This window comes from Engystomops pustulosus, chromosome 4, assembly GCF_040894005.1.
Source record: "Engystomops pustulosus chromosome 4, aEngPut4.maternal, whole genome shotgun sequence".
In the NCBI taxonomy this organism is placed as follows: domain Eukaryota; kingdom Metazoa; phylum Chordata; class Amphibia; order Anura; family Leptodactylidae; genus Engystomops; species Engystomops pustulosus.
In genome coordinates, this window is record NC_092414.1 from 57,132,061 (window position 1) to 57,159,395 (window position 27,335).

The 27,335-nt window shown below is 41.9% G+C and overlaps 1 protein-coding gene across 2 annotated transcripts; it reads right to left on the reverse strand.

Moving 5' to 3' along the window:
- Positions 1–265: 265 nt before the first annotated feature.
- Positions 266–26,443, reverse strand: MAT2B (methionine adenosyltransferase 2 non-catalytic beta subunit). 2 transcript variants are annotated; one of them, XM_072145959.1, is made up of 7 exons: positions 26,286–26,443; positions 14,953–15,147; positions 13,047–13,161; positions 9,717–9,869; positions 9,437–9,630; positions 3,439–3,552; positions 266–2,378 (listed from the first exon to the last, which is right to left on the reverse strand). In XM_072145959.1, exons 1-7 carry the CDS (start codon positions 26,313–26,315, stop codon positions 2,208–2,210), a joined length of 972 nt encoding a protein of 323 aa, XP_072002060.1. In that variant the 5' UTR covers positions 26,316–26,443; the 3' UTR covers positions 266–2,207. The 2 variants fall into 2 exon arrangements, with proteins under 2 accessions (XP_072002060.1, XP_072002059.1); XM_072145958.1 differs by lacking the exon at positions 26,286–26,443 and adding an exon at positions 17,704–17,865.
- Between the last annotated feature and the right edge of the window lie 892 nt (positions 26,444–27,335).

A 27,335-nucleotide genomic window follows, 5' to 3' on the forward strand; every position in this document is an offset into this window, starting at 1 on the left:
CAGAACTTTGTAGGTTCTATGGTTCTGAAGATATAAATGTTTGAAATGGGCCACTGTCAAGATGCCTGTACATGTTCTGCATGGGGTAGGTACAAATAGTATCTATATAACCGTATGGTAGTGATGATGGAGTTAATTGAAGGACTATGGACCCCATTCTAAAGAGAATCACGAGATGAAACAAATAGGGAATATCTGTAATTCTTATGCAGGTGTTTTCGACTTTTAGGAGAAGAAAAATACAATGTACAAAATACACCGAAACTTTAGAAATATATTGCATTTTATTTTGTACTCAACCAAGCACATCAACATACAAGTGCTGAACACGGTCAGAATAAAGGAAGAACAATTGTCTAAACCTGAAATGAGGCTACTTGCCAATAATCTCAAAAAGCATGTGTAGTATATGCTATAGATACAAGTGTGTTACACACAATCTATGCCATCAGAAACATGAGGTTGACAGATCTGTAACTGTAATGCATTCCTTTTCAATCAAATAAGAAAGAAAAATAATAATTATACCTCAATCTGTATAGATGAATACTAATTGCAGCAGATGTAAGTGATCCTCATTGCTTATTATCAGTGACAAAAAATCTGTCCTTGTCATATGACCGACAGATAGGGGGAGATTCATTAATGTGTCTCAGGCCGGAGCGTGCAGAGCTGGTCCCCAAGAGACTTGTGCTGCACCCAATTCATCATTGTGATAATAATCTCTCAAAGTACAAGACTGACAATTTCTACTTTTAGAACAGTTTTTAGCTGGTCTAAACTGTGTGACACATTTTGGCGCATGGACCAATTTGCAAATGTCCACACCCACCTTCTTCAAAACTATTCCCTCTTTCATGAGGTCCTGAAACCAGCCAACAAAGTTGGTCTAAAAGCCTTTACAAATTTGTCGGAAGATTATTTAGACTATTATTTTTTGAAGCAAGTCTGTCATTTTCGGAAGCAGGAGCAATAATGAATTCCCTCGATAGATTTTTCGGTCATTGGAGTTAGGTTGGTGGCAGATGATGTGCACTGGTCGGATTTTACAGACGGACCACAGTTTGACAATGTAGGGAATCCCAACTTTCTCACAAAACAGAGCTACAAACTATGATCATGAAACCGTGAATAAAGGACACTTTGCACCATATATCACTATGAGACATGAAGTTCAGTCCTTGACATTGTGGTCGGTCCATGTAATCCAGCCAGAGGACGGTCAGTTTTCCACAGACAGACCACAGCCACGTGTTGCTAGTCTTAGGGCCACTTAGGGACCAAATTTGAACTCAGCTCAGCAGAAGTGCTCGCAGTAAGTATTCCGCTAAGCTGGGATGAGGCTGGTACAAATAGCCAATGCATCGGGTGCATCAAATCTGTTTGTCCACTTCCTGAACTGTACCGTTTTCCTTCCTATTGTCGTGATTAATTTTTTTTTTTACTCACCAAACACAAACAATACATTGAAAGATGAAATGGAAGCTCTCCTGACAAGTCTTCATGACCTGTAATCACTTGTACTCCTGATAAAATCATTCTGAAGCATCTTTTCTTCTTGTACCCAGTATCTGCATTAACCTGGGTTTGGGCCTACACAGACAATGTCAGCTTGTGTAGGGATGTACCCCGAAATAACCGTTTTTTTAAGAGATAAAAGAAAAGATACTTCAGAATTGTTATCAAGGGGAATACAATGATTTGCATTTCAAAGATCGACCATTTTCTTGGTAACAATTCTAAGAAATTGCTATGTAATCCTGAGTGGGCAGAGCATGCGACATGTATATGGTGTGTATATATTTTAGCATGGCATCAGTTATTCGGTAAATAAAAGTTGTATCCGGGATGACTCAATCATAATCCACTGACTAGATGACACTAAGGCTATACCTGCAATGCTGAGGCCTTGGAGTATCGAATGGCGATTTACAGCATATAGAGAGGAGCATCTGCCTGAGGGAGAGGACAAGTAGTCACAAGAATTATTCTGATTAACTGTGGACCTAGGATGAAATAATCAACTTCAAGTGTTAACAGTATGCAAAAACAACATAGAAACCAGCAGTGAACATTTGTTTTTCAATGCTCATATATATATATATATATATAGATAGATTTTAACAACACTAATACAAAACTAAATTTCTTCAAGAAAAATTAGAAATATTATTTTCACCTACAGGAGAAAAAAAAACAATAAAAACCTAATGAAAGATTGTTTGTTGCCATTTCTTTTCCACTAAAAATGGCCAAAGGGATTCCCTGATGCCGGCTCTGAAGGGTGTCCGCTGCCCGATGCCAAGTGCCTCCAGTCTGGAGCAGTCAAGCTGTGGATTCCAAGGACGAGGAGTAGCTCCAACAGGTTCATCTGTGATCTAAACAAATGCAAGGAAATCCCATCATCACCTTTATATACTATATATAAATATCCACCAAAGGCAATGATACCAGATCTCTTATATTAAAATTACTTTGGACGATGCTGAGAAAGGGGCCTAGAACAGTGGTGGCGAACCTATGGCACGGGTGCCAGAGGTGGTACTCGGAGCCATTTCTGTGGGCACTCAGACCATCGCCCCAGGACAGAGTTCACCAAATCTTCCTGTAGTCCTAGGCAACTTAAGCGACATTTCTTTGGAACTGCGGGAAAAGTGAGGTGTTGACAGGACTACATTATCTTTGGAGGTCATCCTGTGAGACCCTTCCATTCTTTCTCTACAGAGAGACCCTGGTGAGAAGCTACTATGAGAGTCTGATTTGCTCTCCTTCTTTCAACTGTATTGGTGACCTCAGGGGGTCGATACAATTGAAAGATGTGGAAGAACAGGTAGCGATAAGTTACTGCCAAATTCCATGTTGGCACTTCACAGTAAATGGCACTTCACAGTGGATTTTAGTTGTAGTTTGGGCACTCCATCTCCAAAAGGTTTGCCATCACTGACCTAGAAAGACCCAAAATGTACTATACAACATCCAACTGAATGGTGGGAGGATTAATGTCACCAGAGTAGAAAAGTGGGTAATATTTTTTTATTTTGGTTTTGGGTGCGCAATAGGGGAACTGTGCAGCTTTTGACTGTTAAAAAGGGTCACAATCAATGTATATTTTAGGGAGGGGGTTCATATATATATGGGGACCACATTTATTGAGGATTTTAGACCATTTTTATTCACCTTTCTGATGAAAAGTGACATTCCTTCATGGTAATAAGACTAGGCGCTATATTTTTTTTGACGCACAGCACTTTCTCTACAGGCCTCGCTACAATGGACTCCAGCACAGGACTGGAGTCGATGGTACTTAAATTCTGGATGGCTGCCCCATTGTCATCTGTCCACTGAAATTAACTGAAATTAGCTTTTACCCATTTTTTTTTTCAAAAAACAGTGGGATGGAAAAATGGTGTGGCTATATGCTCCTCTTCCGTTACTTACTGGTCTTAAGTGGCTGCAGGGAAGGTTGAACGCATCTGCCATGGCGCAAGCAATCTCATATTTTGTCATCTGTTCATTTCCAGACCAATGGAAAATTCCCTTCAGTGAAGGATCCTGGAAATGATAGAAAACACAGCGATGACTCTTCAGAAGGCACATATAACTATAATCCCCACCTCACTAGCCTTTCTCTTACACATCTGGCGTGCTTCCACATGATGGCACTTGCATTGGAATAAGGTATCAGAGTTTGTCATTGTTATTCTAATACTTGTTCCATTATTTACATTTTTCCTCACTAAAAGCAGATAACCAGACATTTTATCAACATTTTTTTCTGAAAGCATTTTGTGCACACTATTATGACGTTTAGCATGGGGAGAAATACAATAGTTTGGGAAGAGGGTTAAATAACGTATTGTCAATGGTAGGAATGTATTATTATCCTGCCCATGTGGATAATGAGATCACTACCGCCTATAGAACAGGACGTCAGCCTAGTGTCCGTTATTAGGGGGGTTTTTTACCACTAAAATCTGATGAACTTTAGAAACTTTTGAAAATATAGATATGTGTTTCGGTAAATTTAACATTCTTACAGGGGTCTATTTCGGTGTGATGTCGGCAGCATATGTTACAGCATATTAGACTATACAATATTTTACCATCCTAATGGCAATGTTTTTAATATTAATTATGACACACTGTCACCATTTGCTACATTTTTGAAAAGGACCTGTCACCCTAAAAAACGCACTAGGAGCTACTTACTAAAGTAAGCAGCTCCTAGCGCTACCCGTTTTTTAGCAGTGTTCAACTGCTAGCTTTATCGGAACCCTCATTCATGAGGGGGTGGTACCAGGAGGCGGTGACTGCCACATGAAGTCCTATGGCGCGGGAGGGGCGGCCCAGGGAAGAAGCAGCTCCTTGGACCGCCCGCTCATGAATACGCTGGACCGATGTAAACTCGTTTCTGAGGTTATGGCGTTTGCAGTGTTTGCTAGCTTTATTTTGGTTTCGAACAAAGCTAGCAGTTTAATAATAATAATTCTATATTTATATAGCGCTGCACAAAGCATGGCAAACTGGTCCCTGCCTCAATGGGACTCACCATCTGAACAACCTAACAGTGTGTTTTGGAGTGTGGGAGGAAACCCACGCAAATACGGAGAGAACATACAAACTCTTTGCAGATGTTGACCTGGGTGGGATTAGAACCCTGGACCCCAGGTCTGCAAGGCAGAAATGCTACCCACTCAGCCACTGTGCCTCCCTATAACACTGCCAACAAGGGGTGAGCGCTAGGAGCTACTTACTTTAGTAAGCAGCTGCTAGTGCATTTTTTAAGGGTAACAGGTCCTCTTTAAGCCTTTTTGAATGAACTAATAAAGATTTGTAATGACTTCTATGTCGAGACTGAGCTTTTGGTCTACGTTTGATCAGTTTGTCCGAGTGCAAGAAACTTTCATTTGTTCAGTACCTACAGTTTTTGGATAAGTGCCTGACCTGTGAGTTTACCAAAGAATGGGTGACCAGTAAAATCAGATATTTCAGGGAACATAAAAGGTACCTCCAGCTACACAGCTTTAAAGGAAACCTACCAAACATACCTTGAGAATGCTGTAGCTACACTGATGCAGAAACATATCTTGTTTTATCACTGAGTTGAGTGGTTTTGCTGAAAAAACAATTATAAAATTATGATGAGGCTCTGTTGCTTCTGTGCCTGGCTCCAGCACTTCTCCTCTTACATTAAAGAGGACCTGTAACTAAAGTAAGCAGCTCCTAGTGCTAAAACTAATGTAGCAGTGTTACAATGATAGCGTTATCCGAAACCTCCGATACCGCTATCTAACACCGCTGCGATGTATAGTACTAACGCCGGTCCGCTCTCAAAGCAGCCTGGCATATTCATGAGGGGTCGGGGTTGTGGGCAGGATTTGGGGCGGCGACTGCCGCATGACACCTATGGAGTGAGCGGGGCGCTGCGGGGAGGAGGCAGCGCCTCGGACCGCCCTCTCATGAATACGCTGGACCGCTTTGAGAGTACTGTACATAACTCACTTAACTTTAGTAAGCAGCTCCAAGTGCCGAATTTCCGCGTGACAGGTCCTCTTTAAGTATGCATTGCTCCAGAGAATGTGTTGTGCCTGACAGGCAGAAGTAATCAAATCGATGTACCATGCTGTGTATGAGTCATCTAGCTCAGATTGATTAGTCCTGTCTGGACAGTTCAGGAAGCTCCATGTAATGTGTTTATGAACGGCAGTCTGCATGCAATGCATCTTTCATAATGTCCGGAAATTTATTATTATTTTTTTTTTTTAGCAAAACCACTCAACTCAGGGATTAAACAAGATATGTTTCTGCATCAGTGTAGCTACAACATTCTCAAGGTACGTTTGGTTCATAATGCATGAAAATCAAATGGTAGATTTCCTTTAAAACTGTGGGGGTGAAATAAACAGACAATCATAGTGATGCTACCATTGTTGCGTAAGGTGCATTATAACTCCAGGAAAACACAACTTGTTCTGTTCTTGAATATACACTGCAGTTCCCATAAAATGGGATGATATTGATTTGTCTATTCCGAGAACAGTCCACAATATGTGATACAAGCCTATGACATAGTGCAGTCTCATCTGTATCTCTTATCTCTAGCCTAACACAATATAAAATACTTTAGAGCCAGTGATGATGATACAGTGGAGCCGTCATGCTGCTGCCTAAAAGCAACAGCACACATCAATGATAAGAGATTTCATTTACATAGACACATCTGTGGAAAGGTTTAAATGGAACCTATCAGTAGAAAATGACCTAATAAACCACTACCAGGATCTTATCAAACATGTCATCACTTTCCAGAACATGTTTATAACATACCAGCGTGGTGGCATCATACGAAAAAAAAAAAAAATTAAGGACACTTATGTATGTCTCATTCAGTATTATTAACACACATGCACCCAGAAGTAATAGGCTGTCCTGTAGGCTGGTGAATGATGTATATCACTACAAACAGGGTGTTGAGAGCTCGGAGCTCTCCGCCCGTGTGACTTTATACATCAACCAATTTACATATCTTTTCAAAGCTGTTCTGGGTGATGCCACCATGTTGGGTTATGAAATGGTTTTAATCTAATTGACAACATGCTGGTAGTGATTCTTTAGGCCAATTTCTGCTGACAGGTTCCCTTTAAAGACATTTTTTTAGGATATACATCTATAAATAAAATAAACTGCAATGTAAGCCTCTACTAACAGATGAGTACTAATGTATCTTCCTGCAAAGTGCACGTCACACAAGTGATTGGGAAAACTTGCTTCAGGCAATACTTGAAATGCATTGTGCACTGGTAATTTAGTTTCCTGATTAAATGACTCGGTCAGGGATCAGACTGGGGAGGGTTTCACTTCAATAAAGGATGTATTAAGCGTTTATACTACATATATACTACATAAAAAGTCTTATTCCTAGATGTGCACCATTACTTCCATGGAACAACGAGGGGTCCGTCGGTACCTGGGACCCCTTGTTTTCGGTATCTGCGGGGAGGAGAATTAATTCAGACATCCCTATTTTGCGTTCTTTAGTGGGTGAAGAGTACGGTAGATTAGGAAACCTGGAATCAGAGCCTATTTCTATAATGCGACTTTGAGAAATTGTGTTTAACTGAACGGGTGAATGTACAGTGGGGAAAAGAAAAAGTATTTAGCCACCAATTGTGCAAGTTCTCACACATAAAAAGATGAGAGGCCTGTTATTGACATCATAGGGCAGTGGTGGTGAACCTATGGCATGAGTGCTAGAGGTGGCACTCTGAGCCCTCTCTGTGGGCACCCAAGCCATCGATCCAGCACATCCAGCTATTTTGGTTGCTAGTGATTGCAGGAAGAAGGAAAGCATATGGAAGGGGGCAGACTATCTTTGGAGTTCCTGCTAGCCCCTTGTCTTTTTCTGCACAGGGGGACCCTGGAGAGAAGCTAATCTTTTAGTCCAAATTTGCCCTTCTTCGATCAACTGTATTGTTATCCTCAAGAGGCCAATAGGAGTGAAAGTTGTGGTAGAACATGTAGCAATAAATTACTACTTAAATTGCTTTGCTGGCACTTTGAGAGAAATAAGTGGGTTTTGGTTGTAGTTTGGGCACTCTGTCTCTAAAAGGTTTGCCATCACTGTCATAGGGAGACCTTAAACATGAGAGACAAAATGTGAAAACAAATCAGAAAATCACACTGATTTTTAAAGAGTAACCATCTGGAAAATTAACCCTCAAAACTAAGTATATTTTCATAATTTGCCATCAGAAAGTATTGTCCATATCCCTTCATTGTCCCTCTACATGCCTGTAAACATAAACAATCAGGTACTAAAGCTGTATGCAACTGACCTGAGAGATGTCCAATGAATCATTATCATATTCAGCTGCCCAGCTTAATTAATGAGTGGGAAAAACAGCCACAACACCCCCCTCCCCCAGTGCTTGACTGACAGCCTGTATAATGATGTGACACTCCTGGTGCTGGCTCCTCTATGTTTTCCTGGTGGCCACGCCCCCTGCAGCATGTGTGTATGATATGCTCCAATACACATGACTGCCAGCCTGCATAATGATGTGACACTCCTGGTGCTGGCTCCTCTATGTTTTCCTGGTGGCCACGCCCCCTGCAGCATGTGTGTATGATATGCTCCAATACACATGACTGCCAGCCTGCATAACGATGTGACACTCCTTGTGCTGGCTCCTCTATGTGCTTCTAGGTGCTGGCGGCCATGCTCCATGCAGCCTGTGAGATACAACTGCTCCAGAATGCAGCCATGTTATAGCAGAGCATGTCAGGTACTTGTGCAGCTGATGTCAGTTTCTCACACATGTGTATTAGGATACCAGAAACAAAACTGAACACATGCACCAGGCTCGGAAGACTGAATCTCCAATAAGCGTGATGCTTGATTTAAAGAAATCAACTGAGGAGCAATAATAACAGAAGACATACAAGATCACTGATAATCACCCTCGATCAGGGCCTCCACGCACGATCTCACCCTGTGGGGGTCAAAATTATCACAAGAACAGTGATCAAAGAACCACAGGGGGGACCTAGTGAATTACCTGGAGAAAGCTGGGCCCAACGTAACAAAGGTTACCGTCAGTAACACACTAAGCCGACTCAGATCCTGCAGTGCCAGACGTGTGCCCCTGATTAAGCCAGTACATATCCGAACCAGTTTGAAGTTTGCTAGAGCATTTGGATGTTCCAGAAGAGTATTGGGACAATGTTATATGGTCTGGTGTTGCATCCAAAGAACACCAAAAATACTGTGTAGCATGGGGGGGGGGGGGGGCAACATCATGACGAGGGGTTATTTCTCTGCAAAGAGACCAGGAAGACTGATCTGTGTACATGAAGGTGCCATGTATTGTGAGATTTTGAGTGCAAACATCAGCAGGGGCATTAAAGATTAAACCGGGCTCGGTCTTTCAGCATGACAAGGATCCCAAGCACACCACCAGGGCAACAAAGGAGCGCAAGAAGCATATCGAGGTCCTGGAGTGGCCTAACCAATCTCCAACCAGTCAGAAAACCTTCCATGTTGCCCAGTGACAGACCCAAACCTTCACTGCACTAGAGGAGATATGCACGGAGGAACGTACCATCTACAGTGTGTGCCAACCTTGCCAAGACTTACAGAAAATGTTTGACCTCTGTCATTGTTATATATCCTTTGTAGACAAAGTATTAAGATGAACTATTGTTACTGACCAAATACTTCTTTTCTGCCATAATTTTCAAATAAATTGTGATTTTCTGGATTTGGCCTATGAAGTCAATTACAGGCCTCTCATCTTTAAGTGGGAGAACTTGCACAATTGGTGGTACTTTTTTCCTCACTGTGTATATACAAAGTGGCCTTTCAGTGTCATGCAACCAAAAAAAAAAAAAAAGTTATATCTGTAACTTGCATACATGGTAAGGTGTCCTGCAGTACCTGAAGTTTTTTCTCTGCCATCTGTAGGCACACGCTAGCCACGTCCTTCACATATGTGGGAAACCTCTGCTGCCAGTGGTCCATGTTGGCCGATTTGTTACTGTGTTGCACCTTGTCAAACATAATAGTGACTGCACTCTCCTCTATCTTCTCCACGTCTCCATACAGAACGGGAACTCTCAGCACTGCAGCACCTTCCATTAAAGTTACACAAGAAAACTAGTCAACATCGCTTAATAGACATTATAGCATAAGGTTTGGCCAGAATACCTTTCCTTACCATCATTATTCTGCAGAACTACTCGTTCTCCTTCTAGCTTGGTTTTCCCATACAGATTCAAGGGATTGGGCACAGAGTCTGTTTTGTAAGGAGGGTTGGTTCCATCAAATACATAATCCGAGCTGATATAGATGAGGAATGCTCCAACTGCAGCTTTGGACACAAGACAATAGAATAAAAATTAGATGGTAAAGTAAGAACTGCTGAACTCTTTATCCACCCTTCCATAAACTGAAAGAGTATTAGAATTTGGGGCAGATTTATCAATATGGTCTAAAAATGTAGACCATGTACGACTTAAATTAAACAGAGTGGCTCACTCTAGGTGATATATTTGGCTAAAAAAAATATATACATATATATGGCGCTGGCAGGTGACCCTAATCAGAAACTACAACATTGGCTTAATGTCTAAAGACGACTAAAAACAACCAAAGTATAAAAATTTAAAAATAAAAGTGATCTAAAAACATATTATAGTAGACAACACGTTTCGCACATATCAAATGGGCGCTTCATCTGGTCTAGATTATGGTGATCTGCCAGTGCCATAGAGATACCCATTGATTTCGGAGCCCACCTGGGTAATCCCTTGCCCACTGGGTTCATCTTTTCAAGCCACTGCATACTCCAGAAGAACACTTCCTGCCGGACTGGACAAGGCTGAGTCATGACCTTTATATATCTGGATTGCAATCCACATTTTTAATGTTTCGGTCCAATAGTCCTTCATCACATATGGATTGCTGAAGGTTAAAAGGTAAGAGAAGAATGTGGCAGTGTTGGTGGGGTCTGCGGTGTACACCCCACCAGGGAATACAACACTTTTCGGACAGTTACACTCCAGTAACATGGCATGGTTGGCTTATCCTGTAACGCATTCTTCTACATTTTACCCTTCAGCAATCCATATTTCATGAAGGTCTAGGACAGTGGTGGCGAACCTATGGCACGATTGCCAGAAGCGGCACTCGGAGCCCTTTCTGTGGGCACCCGGCCATCGCCCCAGCACACCAGGACTCAAAGAATCTTCCTGCAGTTCCAAGCAACTTAAAAGAGGCTGCTTTCATTCATATTTTAAAGTGATACTTGCTTCCCTACTTGGGACTGTAGGAAGAGGGAGAATGAGTAGACAGGGCCGAATTATCTTTGGAGGACCTTCTGCTGCCCTACGATTCTCTGTGTACAGAGGGACACTGGAAAGAAGATAAAATGATGCAAATTTTCCATCTTGTCCTAAGGAGGCCAATATGACCAAAAGTTTTTAAAAAAAAACGGGGAGCAATAACTTACTGCTTTCATTTTTGGTTGGCACCTCACGAAAAATAAGGGGGGTTTTGGGTTGCAGTTTGGGCACTCGGCCGCTAAAAGGTTAGCCATCACTGTTCTAGGAGAATGAAATATGAATGTGGATTGCTATCTGATATGTCTGAAAATAAAAAAATATGCTTTTTCAAATAACTGGAGTGCTGAGTTATTGTTGAATAATAAGAAAAAGAAGTAGTACCCTTCTCGAGCACCATCATTTCTTGTATCTATGCCACTTGGAGGCTATTTTTGGCACAACTCACCCCCGTTTCCATTAAGCCACACCCTCTCAATAGGAAAGTCTAAAAAAAATGTAAATTCCTAAATTCACATAAGGTTTTTAGGCAAATCATTATAATTTGCCACGACAAACATGCAGTGCACCACATTAAAGGAGTTGTCTGAGATCATATATGGCTGGGGGTATTTTAAAATATAAACATATATACATACTAACCTCTATGCGCACCGCTGTTTTCCTGTGGCGACGGATGTTACAGGCTACTTTTGTTTGCATAAAGAGGCTGGGAGTGATGAGGCAATGACAGTATGTACCGCTGCTGCCTGAATCTCCAGCAGTAGCGGTGCACGAACTGTCAGCATGACACAATCACTCTGTATACAGAGAAAACAGAAGCCACCAGTACCGTCCATCACCACGGAAAAAAGGAGTGTGAAAAATAGTTGTTTACAGTATAACTGTAAAGTTATAATGATTTACCAAATTATTATACGTGTTCCCCCCTTTGAAAACAAACAGAATGATGCCTACCTTGTGCTGCTCATCCTTTTCTTTCCGAAGTTATGGCATTTTCTGTTCTGACAAAAATCTTTTTTACCAGAGCTGAAGTGGGAGGAGACGAATGTCTGTCTGTCTGTCTATGCCCTCAAACTGAGGCCAGTTAGCTTGCCTACAGATCCCATGATGCCTTGTGTCCTTTAATTTAGCATTAAATCCAATCCATCACATGGAGGAGCAGGGAATATGTAATAAGTGGTTGAAATCATTAGTACATGAAGCCTATAGCTTGCGCTGTGTTTGCACTGAGGGTGTAGCCACACGTTCAGATGTAGTTTATAAAGAGATAAAGGGAGAGGACTTATCATTAAGAAGAGCTGCTCCTCCTCCATTTCCACTCCACTCCACTCCTGGTATGGGCATCAAGACGGAGAAAGTTCTGTAAAATCACAGATTGGATGGATGGACTGATAGGGAACAGGGGAGATCCTGTACCTCACTATTCTGTACAGGAGAATCTGTATTCACAGTCTTGGAACACATCCAGAGCTCTGTCACATGACCTCCTTCTCTGCGAGCAGGCGCTCCTCTCCTCCCATAAAACCAACTAATAAACTATAAACAAAGTACAGACTCCAGGGCTTATCAGCAGAGGGAGAGGAATCAGCTATTGCAGCAATGATGTAATCTGAGGGCTATAGCAAATAAACTACTGAATATAGGTAACAAAGATTTCAAAGCTGTTTTACATCCCAAGAGTTATTGATCTGTGAAAAAATAAAACCTTTACAGTTACTCTTTAATATGTGTAATTCATTAAAATATCTCCTGCCATACATAATCTCCAAAAACCCCTTTAAAGTGGTGCACTCCATGTTTCTAGTAGAAAAGTATAATTTAGTGATTTGCCCACAAACCTTATGCGAGTTTACAGTTCTCTTTTTTTTTTTGTGGTGTACTGTGGAAAAAATACAATAAAATTGCTTTGTGCAAGGATCAATGCCAGCCACCCATCGTGTTTATACAGCTCAAGGCAGACACAAGTTTCTCATGCATTTTTTGGCAGGATAATGGTTTACCATAAATGTCTCTGCACCCAGGCTAGAGATGGCCCAACAGACTACCGGAGCCCCTTCTTATTGTAAAGTTTTCCTATAAAAAGCATCCTTTCACTCTGATACTACAATAGCATTATATTTTAACATAGAAACTAATGTGTAACATTACATAACACATAATTGAGAAACAATACATAACATGTTAGGATTGGAGCAACATTTTACCTGCTACTTTAGCTAAATTTTCAGATGCCCCCACGTTTAGCATTGCAGCAGAATCTGGTTGATTCTCAACAATATCGGGTCTCCTTTCAGCAGCACAATGAACAATCACATGTGGCTGAAAAAAGAAGCGTACAATTTAGAGACAGTAAAAATATACTTTCCAGGATACAGCTAAACAGATATACCATGTGAAATGGATGCCCTCGGCCATTGTCACATTATTAGCAAACCTGTTTTTCATGAACCATTTCCTGACTATATTGCAGAGCCTCCTCTTACAGAGAATTAAAAAGACTTACACATGATACATTTCAACTGGATCTCGCGTTGTTCCTAAATTCTTTCCAAAAATATATGAATTAATTGACAGCTGGGTGTTTGACATGACCCATTCAAAGATCACAGTTCGGTCACATCCCATTTACAAAGAGAGTAGCATCACCCAGCGGTCAATAGGCTTATGATGTTAACTAGTAGCGATGAGTGCCAAACAGAGGTTGCTGAACCTAAAGTTCGGGTCCACTCACCTCTATTGATAAGCTATCCGTAGGACAGGTCATCAATATTAGATCTAAGGGGTTCAACCCGCTGGGCACCCCTCTGATTCCAGCAGTCTCTGTTGTGACAATAACAAAGAAATGACATGCTGAGTTTAGTCCAGCGATATGAGGCTCAGTATGGGAAATCCTGCCAGCCCTCAGAAGGAGTTTCTCGGTCTGAACTTGCTCATTCCAAAAACACAAGACCCAATTGCCTTAAAGAGTAACTGTAAAGTTTTTGTTTTTGTTCCACAGATCAATAGCTCTTTGGATGTAAAACTACTTTGCCTATTATCTTTGTTACCTATATCCTTGCTATCCCCCTCAGATTACCTAGGTGCTGCAGTAGCTGCTTCTTCAGCTTGTGCTGACAAGCCCTGGAGTTTGTAGATCTGGATATCGTAGGGTTTTTATGGTAGGGGAGGGGCTACTGCTCCGTGCTCACAGAGGATGAGGTCATGTGACAGAGCTCTCTCTGTGTATGTAACAGAGCTGGATGTGTTCAAGACTGTGGATACAGATGTGAGGTACAAGATCTCCCCTGTTAGTCCCTCTATCCCAGTCTGTGATTATACAGCACTTTTTCTGTGTCTCTACTCATGCTGCTCCCTTCCCCCACCCTTCATCGACAGTATCAGCTCTGTGCAGATAAGCTATTAACCCCTAGTGCTCACACAACACAGGCATAGACTTCATGAAACTGGTTTACTTATGATTTATTTCACTTATTACATGTTCCCTCTTCTTCCATGTGATGAGAGATGCCAGGCTGTCACCAAATACATTCTGTATATGCACTGTGCAGTGTTCACTGGATTTACTTGTGGGAAACTAATGGATTTAATGCTGAATTACTATGAATGCACTTTTACACCATGCGTGGCGTCACGTTTTTGGCTCATTCCGAAGGCTTCAGCTTTGATCACATGCTGAGGTTACATTGCATTTTAGCAGATGCAGTGGAAACGCAATGTAACCTTGTCATGTGATCAAGGTTAAAGCCTTTGAAATGAGTCAAAACCGCATAAAAAAACGCGATGCAACGCATTGTGTAAACGCGCCCTGAGAGAGAACACAAGGCATCTTGGGATCTGTGGGCAAGCTAACTGGCCTCGCTTGAGGGCATAGGCAGATACATTAGTCTCCGCCAACTTTACCTATAATAATTTGGCAAAATCATTAGAACTTTACAGTTACGCTTTAAGCTGTAATCTGCTACAATTTTTTTTATCATAGATTTACCTTTTCGATTAAATAAACAGACAAGAGATTTTTCAAATCAATCTTCCAATACTATAATATATACCTCCTAAGAAATGTAAGCCTACATGGAGTGTTATATCTTCCTTTCTTATTAAATACTTCACCTTAAAGTCCTGGACCAATCCGTTCACAGCAGATGAGTCCAGCAGATTAAGAATCTCAAGGCGAGGTCGCAACCTGCTATAACTGGTGCCCAAGACATGCCAGTTATTGTCCTTGAACTCCTTGTACACAGCTCGCCCGAGGAGACCGGTGGCTCCAGTAATCAGGACTCTTCCATTGGGAACAACATCATCCTCCTAAAAGACAAAACAGTGGGTAACTATAACAACTGAATACTTATCTCATATTTATACTACGTCTGATCTAGAATATATTACAACAAAATATGAAATATTCACACACTAGTAAGTTCCCAAGGACCTCCTCAAGATGAGCTCAAGATAATGGTGAATTCTTCTGAGGAGGTTGAAAAATCTCAAGGTTGAATATACTCCCTTGATTTTCATCCTTGTTTTATGAATAAAAATTTCAGGAATACTTCTTGTTATCTTAACCCTTTGTGTCTGCTGACCTTTACAATGCTTGGAGTAATGTGAACAGACAGGTCTGTGGTTTAGGATGGCTTTTCCCTGAGGTGATCTCATATGGACGTAGATACTGGGATGATTCACTGAACAGTTCACTGTATGTTTATTAATGTAACACCAGATTCATCAGTGAATGTCAAGTTTCTGCTGTATCTCCTTTTAAATATTGCATTCGGGTTGAATGACATATGTAAAATTTCCACTTCCCTGAAATGTCTATGTTTGCATGTGGCATTCGGCCTGAGTGTTCCAGGATATCAAATTAGGAAATGTGGGAAAATAAAATAATTATTCTCAACTGGTAAGGCCAACATCAAACCTGCGCTATGATCTCTGTTATTATCTTCCGACAATAAAACAATAATAACGGAAGTCTAATGGACTTCTAAAGGCTTTCAGGTGATACGGAAACAATAGCTAATTTCAAGTGTGAATAGCGGAAATCTAACAGAAGTGGTGTAAACGGACACTAACGGAAGCCATTAACACACTGGTGTGCGGACGGCTATAGAGCAGGGGTGCACAACAATTTTTGGCCTAAGGGCTGCATTGTCATACCGCTAACCTTCAGGGGAGCGCACTATTAACCAAAACACTAGATGCACCAAAAATTGCTGAATTTTTATAATAGGTAACTAAGACCTCAGAGCAGACTACAATACAGCGCACAGACAATACTATAATGATGGTGAAAATTGTCTGAACCCATGGCAACAAGTAACTGTGAATAACTGGCTGCATGCACGTGATCTGAGACCCTAGTACTAAATATATCTACTATAATACTGCCCCCCATGTGTACAAGACTATATCTACTATAATACTGCCCCCCATGTGTACAAGACTATATCTACTATAATACTGCCCCCCATGTGTACAAGACTATATCTACTATAATACTGCCCCCCGTGTGTACAAGACTATATCTACTATAATACTGCCCCCCGTGTGTACAAGACTATATCTACTATAATACTGCCCCCCGTGTGTACAAGACTATATCTACTATAATACTGCCCCCCGTGTGTACAAGACTATATCTACTATAATACTGCCCCCCGTGTGTACAAGACTATATCTACTATAATACTGCCCCCCGTGTGTACAAGACTATATCTACTATAATACTGCCCCCCGTGTGTACAAGACTATATCTACTATAATACTGCCCCCCGTGTGTACAAGACTATATCTACTATAATACTGCCCCCCGTGTGTACAAGACTATATCTACTATAATACTGCCCCCCATGTGTACAAGACTATATCTACTATAATACTGCCCCCCGTGTGTACAAGACTATATCTACTATAATACTGCCCCCCGTGTGTACAAGACTATATCTACTATAATACTGCCCCCCGTGTGTACAAGACTATATCTACTATAATACTGCCCCCCATGTGTACAAGACTATATCTACTATAATACTGCCCCCAATGTGTACAAGAATATAACTACTATAATACTGCCCCCCGTGTACAAGAATATAACTACTATAATACTGCCCCCTATGTGCTATAAAACTGCTTCCCCCCCCCCCCCCCTCCACAGACACCTAGCCCCCCAGGTTTTCACGGCTGTGTATCACTCTATATACGCGGCTGTGTATCACTCTATATACGCGGCTGTGTATCACTCTATATACGCGGCTGTGTATCACTCTATATACGCGGCTGTGTATCACTCTATATACGCGGCTGTGTATCACTCTATATACGCGGCTGTGTATCACTCTATATACGCGGCTGTGTATCACTCTATATACGCGGCTGTGTATCACTCTATATACGCGGCTGTGTATCACTCTATATACGCGGCTGTGTATCACTCTATATACGCGGCTGTGTATCACTCTATATATAGCTGTGTCTTCTGAAGATGTTTATGTTACAGAATCTTCTCCATCTATTGCACAACCCTGACATTTCACCGCCAGACATAAAGTTCAGGATGCCAGACATGTCTGCATTACAGCTGCCATACATAGATGTCCTCATCCAAAGGTGGCCCAAGTGCATGCTGCCTGTAATACATACATAACGCATCCTGTGCAGTGTGAACCAGGGCATAAGATCCTGCACTGCTCCGGTCACATCCATTTCCCAGCCCGCGGGGGTGACTGCAGCCTCTGCACAGGTGGCAGCACAGGGCTACTGCAGCTCTCCTATGCGTGCTCCCCTCCCCCTGTACATAGTATGATCCGCATCGCACTACATGGCAGGGACCCGGGGCGAGGTCTGGGGGTGCTGCACCTTCCTTACCTGCACCAACTCCACGCAGCCGGGCCAGAACCGGATCTTATATTCGGGCTCTCTCCCCTCCATAGCAATACACGGTCCACTCCTCACACCCACTGCTTACACTTACTGCTGGAGGGTAGAGGCTGCTCAGTGCGGAGCTTCTGACGTATACACGGGTCATGTGACACATGAAGTCACGTGGTGCCGAGTCCTGGATCGTGTGCAGCCAATGCAATACATTGTATACAGCGGGAGAAATATAGTGATAGAGCGGTGTATAATGTGTGGTATAGGGGGGATAGAGCGGTGTATAATGTGTGGTATAGGGGGGATAGAGCGGTGTATAATGTGTGGTATAGGGGGGATAGAGCGGTGTATAATGTGTGGTATAGGGGGGATAGAGCTGTGTATAATGTGCGGTATAGGGGGGATAGAGCAGTGTATAATGTGCGGTATAGGGGGGATAGAGCGCTGTATAATGTGTGGTATAGGGGGGGATAGAGCGCTGTATAATGTGTGGTATAGGGAGGATAGAGCGCTGTATAATGTGTGGTATAGGGGGGGATAGAGCGGTGTATAATGTGTGGTATAGGGGGGATAGAGCGGTGTATAATGTGTGGTATAGGGAGGATAGAGCGCTGTATAATGTGCGGTATAGGGAGGATAGAGCGGTGTATAATGTGTGGTATAGGGAGGATAGAGCGGTGTATAGGGGGGATAGAGCGGTGTATAATGTGCGGTATAGGGGGGATAGAGCGCTGTATAATGTGTGGTATAGGGGGGGATAGAGCGCTGTATAATGTGTGGTATAGGGAGGATAAAGCGGTGTATAATGTGTGGTATAGGGAGGATAGAGCGGTGTATAATGTGCGGTATAGGGGGGATAGAGCGCTGTATAATGTGTGGTATAGGGAGGATAGAGCGCTGTATAATGTGTGGTATAGGGGGGATAGAGCGGTGTATAATGTGTGGTATAGGGGGGATAGAGCGGTGTATAATGTGTGGTATAGGGAGGATAGAGCGCTGTATAATGTGCGGTATAGGGAGGATAGAGCGGTGTATAATGTGTGGTATAGGGAGGATAGAGCGGTGTATAGGGGGGATAGAGCGGTGTATAATGTGCGGTATAGGGGGGATAGAGCGCTGTATAATGTGTGGTATAGGGGGGATAGAGCGGTGTATAATGTGTGGTATGGGGGGATAGAGCGGTGTATAATGTGCGGTATAGGGGGGATAGAGCGCTGTATAATGTGTGGTATAGGGGGGATAGAGCGGTGTATAATGTGTGGTATGGGGGGATAGAGCGGTGTATTATGTGTGGTATAGGGGGGATAGAGCGGTGTATTATGTGTGGTATAGGGGGGATAGAGCGGTGTATAATGTGTGGTATAGGGGGGGATAGAGCGCTGTATAATGTGCGGTATAGGGGGGATAGAGCGGTGTATTATGTGTGGTATAGGGGGGATAGAGCGGTGTATTATGTGTGGTATAGGGGGGATAGAGCGCTGTATAATGTGCGGTATAGGGGGGATAGAGCGGTGTATTATGTGTGGTATAGGGGGGATAGAGCGGTGTATTATGTGTGGTATAGGGGGGATAGAGCGGTGTATAATGTGTGGTATAGGGGGGATAGAGCGGTGTATTATGTGTGGTATAGGGGGGATAGAGCGGTGTATAATGTGTGGTATAGGGGGGGATAGAGCGCTGTATAATGTGTGGTATAGGGGGGGATAGAGCGCTGTATAATGTGCGGTATAGGGGGGATAGAGCGCTGTATAATGTGCGGTATAGGGGGGATAGAGCAGTGTATAATGTGTGGTATAGGGGGGATAGAGCAGTGTATTATGTGTGGTATAGGGGGGATAGAGCAGTGTATTATGTGTGGTATAGGGGGGATAGAGCGGTGTATAATGTGCGGTATAGGGGGGATAGAGCGGTGTATAATGTGCGGTATAGGGGGGATAGAGCGGTGAATAATGTGCGGTATAGGGGGGATAGAGCGCTGTATAATGTGTGGTATAGGGAGGATAGAGCGCTGTATAATGTGTGGTATAGGGGGGGATAGAGCGCTGTATAATGTGTGGTATAGGGGGGGATAGAGCGCTGTATAATGTGTGGTATAGGGGGGATAGAGCGCTGTATAATGTGTGGTATAGGGGGGATAGAGCGCTGTATAATGTGTGGTATAGGGGGGATAGAGCGCTGTATAATGTGTGGTATAGGGGGGATAGAGCGCTGTATAATGTGTGGTATAGGGGGGATAGAGCGCTGTATAATGTGTGGTATAGGGGGGATAGAGCGGTGTATAATGTGTGGTATAGGGGGGGATAGAGCGCTGTATAATGTGTGGTATAGGGGGGATAGAGCGCTGTATAATGTGTGGTATAGGGGGGGATAGAGCGCTGTATAATGTGTGGTATAGGGGGGATAGAGCGGTGTATAATGTGTGGTATAGGGGGGATAGAGCTGTGTATAATGTGTGGTATAGGGGGGATAGAGCGGTGTATAATGTGTGGTATAGGGGGGATAGAGCGGTGTATAATGTGTGGTATAGGGGGGATAGAGCGGTGTATAATGTGTGGTATAGGGGGGGATAGAGCGGTGTATAATGTGTGGTATAGGGGGGATAGAGCGGTGTATAATGTGCGGTATAGGGGGATAGAGCGGTGTATAATGTGCGGTATAGGGGGGATAGAGCGGTGTATAATGTGCGGTATAGGGGGGATAGAGCAGTGTATAATGTGTGGTATAGGGGGGATAGAGGAGTGTATAATGTGTGATATAGGGGGGATAGAGCTGTGTATAATGTGTGGTATAGGGGGGGGATAGAGAGGTGTATAATGTGTGGTATAGGGGGGATAGAGCGGTGTATAATGTGCGGTATAGGGGGATAGAGCGGTGTATAATGTGCGGTATAGGGGGGATAGAGCGGTGTATAATGTGCGGTATAGGGGGGATAGAGCAGTGTATAATGTGTGGTATAGGGGGGATAGAGCGCTGTATAATGTGTGGTATAGAGCGGTGTATAATGTGTGGTATGGGGGGGATAGAAACCCAAAACTGCTAATAGTTGAACGGTAAAAATAATAGAAACAATGTTGCACATAGAGGACAATGTGTAAAGCACCAGAGCCCTTGTCATGAACTGGTTAATAAAGGTCTATCCTTGTTTTATTATTCCGAATACAATTCTGAATAGTGAATTGTTGGAATAAATAACATTATCGTAGCTGTCGGAGAACCTCAGCCTAAATTGCTTCGCTCAGGAGTCAGAACAGACTGAAGTATAAAGGTATTTTGCATATTTTGGGTTTTTACTAAATTGCATAAACACCTAAAATGACTGCAATAACTTCTAATTATCAAAAATAATAAACTCACGTAGTTATATATGGTCTAATATCGTTACATAATCCAAAGGTGACATATAATATACATGTCAGATAGAACTACATAGCAGAGAAACCTCCTACCTCTTGCTTGATGCTAAAGAACTGAGGGCAGAGACCACAGAACATCAACATCTCGGGAGCAGCAATTCTTTCTCTATGGAGAAGTGAGCAGTCATTGAGGAAGGTGGGCAGAGAGCTGGATTATATACAGGAGGTAGGTACAATTGGATTATGCCCGCCTTCTGGTTGGTGCAAGCAATGGTAAGGTAATTGTACAATTTTATTCCCATTAGCTGAAAGAATGAGCTGTCTGTAGATAAAGTAGTTTGTCTCTTATTGTAGGAGATGGGCACCAAGAAGTATTAAGATAAAGAGAGAAGCTTTAAGGTTTCCCTTGAGGAATATTGGGTAAACAGGTAATCTCATCAGATGTTTTCTTCCGAGCTGAGTGGTTGTGACAATGCACAGGTTAAAAGCACAGATGCTCTAAAGTTTCTACATATATTTGTCCCTGTAATAAGTGACAATATTATCATCTCTACAATCCAAGCAGATAACTGACTACATAACAGAATATATGGACCCAAAGATGTCCTAAAGAGAGTCTACTAGCTCATCCATAAAGGGAACCTGTCATCAAGAACAGGCACAATTAACCTTACTAAGCGCTCTCACCCCTGCATCCAGGCCAGACTGCATTCTGGCACACAACAAGTTTGTGGGGTCGATCTTTCAGGTGCTGAAGCCGTATAATTCCATACAGAAAACATATGGCATAAAACGTTGGCCTTGCACATTATACAGATGCCGCTGTACAACTCTTAGGTGCTATATCAATGTGCCGGTCACACCACATCTTTCCCTTATTTTCAGGAGATGGGGATCAAGGCCCTCATTTTTAGAAATCGAGAAGCACCACGCCCCATTAACCCCCCATTCAGGGTCTGTAACAAAAGGGGTGTAAGGACACTATTAACCATCGTGACACCTGCCCTAAAAAAAAATTGTCCTCTGCATGAAAGAGTGCTTCATAATATACCATTCAACTCCAGAGTAATATTAGTTGTTTTTCCTGCATATATTCCACCACCTTATACCCATCTGCACTCCACAAACATTTTACATTGTGCATTCATTTCTGGCCACTCTACCTCTTCATAATTTCCGTCAAAATTCCGTTAAAATTGTCCAAATTATATAGAAAATTGTCAAATACAGATCCCCCTCACTCTGCTTCCATACATGCTGGGAGAAAGAATAAGAGCTTAAACTTTCTTTGAAAGAGATTGGGTGGATTTACAAGGCCAGCGGTCCATCCAGATGTATGACTTTATAGGAATCTTCTTATAAACTTAGGCCCTTTTCACACTTGCGTTGCAGATCGCAGGCCAAGTCTGATCAGGGTGCGATGACATTTTTCATCAGAGTTTGTTCTGAGACTCATTTTCAATATGTTTCAGTGAAAAACGCATTGCCCTTGCATGTGTCTCCGTAGACTTGTATGGTGCATTTTTCAGGCACCTGACTTGCAAAAGTAGAGCATGCGGAGATTTCTATGTGCGTTAAAAAAAAAACGTGCATGTGTGCGTAAAAATAAATGTAAGTCTGAAAAAAACATTGATTACAGCGGGTCAGAGTACAATACAAGTTTTGCTTGTCAAAACCACACACAGAACGCGCATGTAAAAAATGCAAGTGTGAAAGGTGCCTAACTGCTGGATGGTACAAAACCCCCTATGTGCTTCACAACATGAATCCTGACATATGTAGTCAATGATAGATAGATATAGCTACATATATTTACACATCTGGTGGAAATGCAGGCAGCAAAATTAAGCCGTACTGGACTCACATAGGCCCTCTGAAACGCTTCTCCCAGGATAAATCCTAAACTTTTTTTCTTGCATATTTTCCCTTTGTCACACCCAAAATTCCCGAACAGGCCACTATGGCAACAGCAGAAAGTCTACTTTCCTTTTATTGGCGCCCAACAACTCTCCCCAACCATTGGGCACTGGGTCATAATTGATAGGTTAGAGGAGTTATGCTCATTTGAGAATAGAAATCACCCTAAAAACACAGAGGCATGGTCCCCATGGTATCAATGTTTCATTAGTCCTACATGTAGAAGATATTTGTCCTAGTCCAGTGATGGCGAACCTTTTACAGACCGAGTGCCCAAACTACATCCATAATCCACTTCTTTACCGTGAAGTGCCAGCATGGAATTTTATACAGTAACTTACTGCTACCTGCTCTTCCACATCTTTCTATTGTATCGGCCACCTGAGGCCACCAATACAGTTGACAGAAGGAGGGCAAATTCAAACTATCATTGTAGCTGCTCTCCAGGGCCTCTATGTACAGGAAGAAGGGTGGGTCCAGTAGGACGATCTCCAAAGATAATGCAGTTCTGTCAACACCTTTTTACTTTCCCTGCAGTTCCAAACAGCCAATAAAGTGTCGCTTTACAATAGCGCTGAGAGCAGCATCTCTTAAGTTGAAGATTCAGTGTTTGGTGAACTCTGTCCTTGGACAATGGCCTGAGTGCCCACAGAAAGGGCTCAGAGTGCCACCTCTGGCACCCGTGCCATAGGTTCGCCACCACTGTCCTAGTCCAACCCTTAATCATTAAATGCGTATTCCCATTACAACAAATTTATGTTATTTTTGTATTATAAAGTTATACAATTTTCCAATATACTTTCTTTATCAATTCCTTACAGTTTTCTAGATCTCTGCTTGCTGTCCTTCTGTAGAAAGCTTCTATGTTTACTTTCAGTGGACAGAAATCTGACCATGGTCGCACAGGTGCACTGCTCGTTATATATCACACAGCTCTGATAACTCTGTGATAAAACGAGCTGTGCACCTGTGTGACCAGGGTCAGATTTCTATCCACTGGAAGTAAACAGATAAGCTTTCTATAGAATGACAGCAAGCAGAGATCTAGAAAACCGTGAGGAATTGATACAGTAAGTATATTGGAAAAGTGTATAACTTTATCATAGAAATATTAACCTTAATTTGCTGTAATGGAAATATCCCTTTAACTCCTGGTCTCCTCACTAAATGGCTCTAATAGCCTTTGCGATCACCTATGGTACATTCCTTTATTAGTCCCCCCCCCCCTTTAATTTATCTCTTTCTAGTTTTGTGTGCTAATGATAAGACTTTCTCTAAATATTGTTACCACTAGGAGATATTGTTCGTACATTGCTGATCATCTGATTCTTACTAAAGGCGAGTATTCAGTTTATTTTTCATTTTTTGTGCTGGGCAAACTGGGGGCTGGCTATATACTACATGGGGCTGGCTGGCAAGTTAAAGCAGATACAGGCAGTCCCCGGGTTACATACAAGATCAATTCCATAGGTTTGTTCTTAAGTGGAATTTGTTTGTTAGTCAAAACTGTATATAATTGTAGATCCAGACAAATTTTTTTTGCCCCAGTGACAATTGGAGTTTCTAATTTTTTTTTCTGTAATTGGACCAATGATTATCAATAAAGCTTCATAACAGACACCTTACATCTATCTGATCATTGCAGTCTGGAACTAAAGTAGAGCTTCACCAGAGGTCACAGTGGTGAGGGGGGTGCGTCTTTAACTAAGGGTTGTCTGTAAGTCGAGTGTCCTTAAGTAGGGGACCGCCTGTATATGGAAAGTGTTATTTATCAAGTTATTTTGATATGACGAACTTTCCAAAAGTAAAAGAAAAATTTAAGAATATACAGTAATTATCATTTTTTCAACATTTTTGTCAAATTTCATTTTTTTCATAAATAAATACATATTGCCTAAATTTCTCAGCTAACAAGAATTACACTGTGTCACGAAAAAAAAAAACCTCTCAGAGTAACCTGGATAAGTTCTAGCATTCCAAACTAGTTACCACCTAAACTGACACATGTTAGAAGCCGTTTCAGGAAGGTGCAAGGTGACCAAGTCTTTAAGGGGTTGATCATGTCATGGGATTTTATTCCCTGAAAGCACGGCTTTCTAAAATCCTCTTACTGCAATAGGTTTATATGGGATATAGGAATATGCTTTAGAGGAAAATCCTCCGATACGTCTGTGATTCCAGCTCCTGCAGACACCTGCATGGAGGATACCAGTCCCTCACATTGTCACCTATGAATTTCCTAGGGCCACGGTGACAATACAGTTTTTTTTTTAACCCTTTGCTAGTATGATTCTAAAGGCCTATATGACTATCATATGGGAAGTTTATTTATGAATTACATATGCGGAATAAAAATAATACTATTCTGCAGTGGGGATGGTGGGTGTGATTATTGTGCTGTGTAAAGTACTGTATATAGTTTTCTCTCTTTCTTTATTACATCGTCAAAAATGACACCTTTCTGCTTGGTAAAGTATTTGGATGAAAAATGGTGTCATTTAATATTTAATCCTGGATATCTAATCCTTATTTAGATTTGGGTGTAGCTTGGAGTTACCTGACATGAACTGGTAGACAGATAAGAAATAATACCATTAAAGGGCTTGTTTGGCCAATGAAGTTGAATGGCGTGAAAGAAAAACAAAAGTAGTGACCTATCTGGTACGTAACCCGGGGACTGCCTGTATTTAGGTGGTACTGGGTTTGTGTTGTTTTTTGGGGCTTTTTTCATGAGGAGGCTATGTACTAATTATAGTTTCTTCCTTCTGACAGCAAGTGTTCTAGCAAAGTGAAAACCTATATACGAATTGGAGCAGACAGTACAGTATATTGGATTGTATTACCCAAGTCTCTTTTTATTTTAAGTTTCAGGAAGTGGATCATAGAGACTATACATAATGTTGTGCACCAAATACTAGAAGACATTTTTTATCCTATATTACACATATTTACAATCACTCCTTGCTAAATGTCAGGCACAATGTCCTAAATACTAAGGGTATTTGGGGCTATAGACTGAGCCATAGCGACGCTGTCACCACACGGTTAACAGGGCTGTTCAGAGAAAACCTACTGTACAAAGTAGTATAATCCAGTGATCAGTACACTGTATACGGTATATTTTCTGTGGGTACAGCATTTGTATGCACACATTGTGTAACACATCACCCTGAAGTGGCTAGACTCATCGAGTAACCTATGTATGTACAGGACGAGTCTGCTCTATAACTACAGGATGTAGTCACCCGGTGCCCCATCCACACTTTCATTTATAGTCACCACAATAAAATCTGCCATGCAGCTTACCTCCTCTACTTCCATCAACATTTCGGGCATTTTGCAGCGTTGTAGTATTCAGGGAAGGGTGAGAACGCTGAGAAAGCCGCAGATCACTGCTCCAGTCTTTGTCTTTGAGGACTGAACACATGAGAGGGGGAGGAGGCAGCAGCTGCCCTTTGCACACAGGCAGTTAAGGCTTTTAGTCATTAGTATTCTTATTACACATTAACATGTTGGCTACATAAAATTAAGCTATCACAAATTCCTGATTTAAAGAAATTTAATACAAGAAAAATTTCCCTCAACTCAAGAACTGTAATTCCCTGGGAGGAGGAGGAGGAGGGGCTTGTATAAATGAAACTGCAGTGTGCTATATGTGGAAGCTGACACTGTCTAGTTTCTACATATGTTTATTGTTTCAGTATTAAATTATGTGATATTGAAATAAATATTATTAGCTCATCTTTCCTTTTTTATTTCATATTTTCACTCCACTGTTTTTTATAGCATATAGAGCAATATAAATGCTGGTTTTTGCCAGACTATGAATTTAAAGTGGCCCTGGAAAAAAATTTAAAAGTGGCCACATTCTGTGGGCGGGGGGTCAAAACAAGTAGGCGTGACCTTGTGATGTGGGTAGAGTTACTAAACTCCACACAAACTGTTGATAGATGGTCTAAATCAACATGTACAGCACAGCGAAAGAGACTCGTACTGTCTCCCTTATACAGGAATAAAGCGTCTTTTTTAAAAGAACACAACTTAATACTGACTTATATATACACAATATATGCTCACTACAATACCTTCTCCAATAAACAAGAATGTAACTACAATAATATTGCCCCCTATGTACCATAATATAATTACTATAATACTGCCACCTATGTACAAGAATACATTTACCATAATACTGATCCCTAATTACCTACTATAATACTGCCCCCTTGTTGTGAGGACGTGTGTTAGGTGAGCTCCTGAAGTCTTCCCCATGCAAGGCCCAGGCTCCAAGGCTTTCTCTGGGAGGAGAAAAAAAACTCCTAAAACTATGGATGAAAATCCTAAAGTCACCAGTAA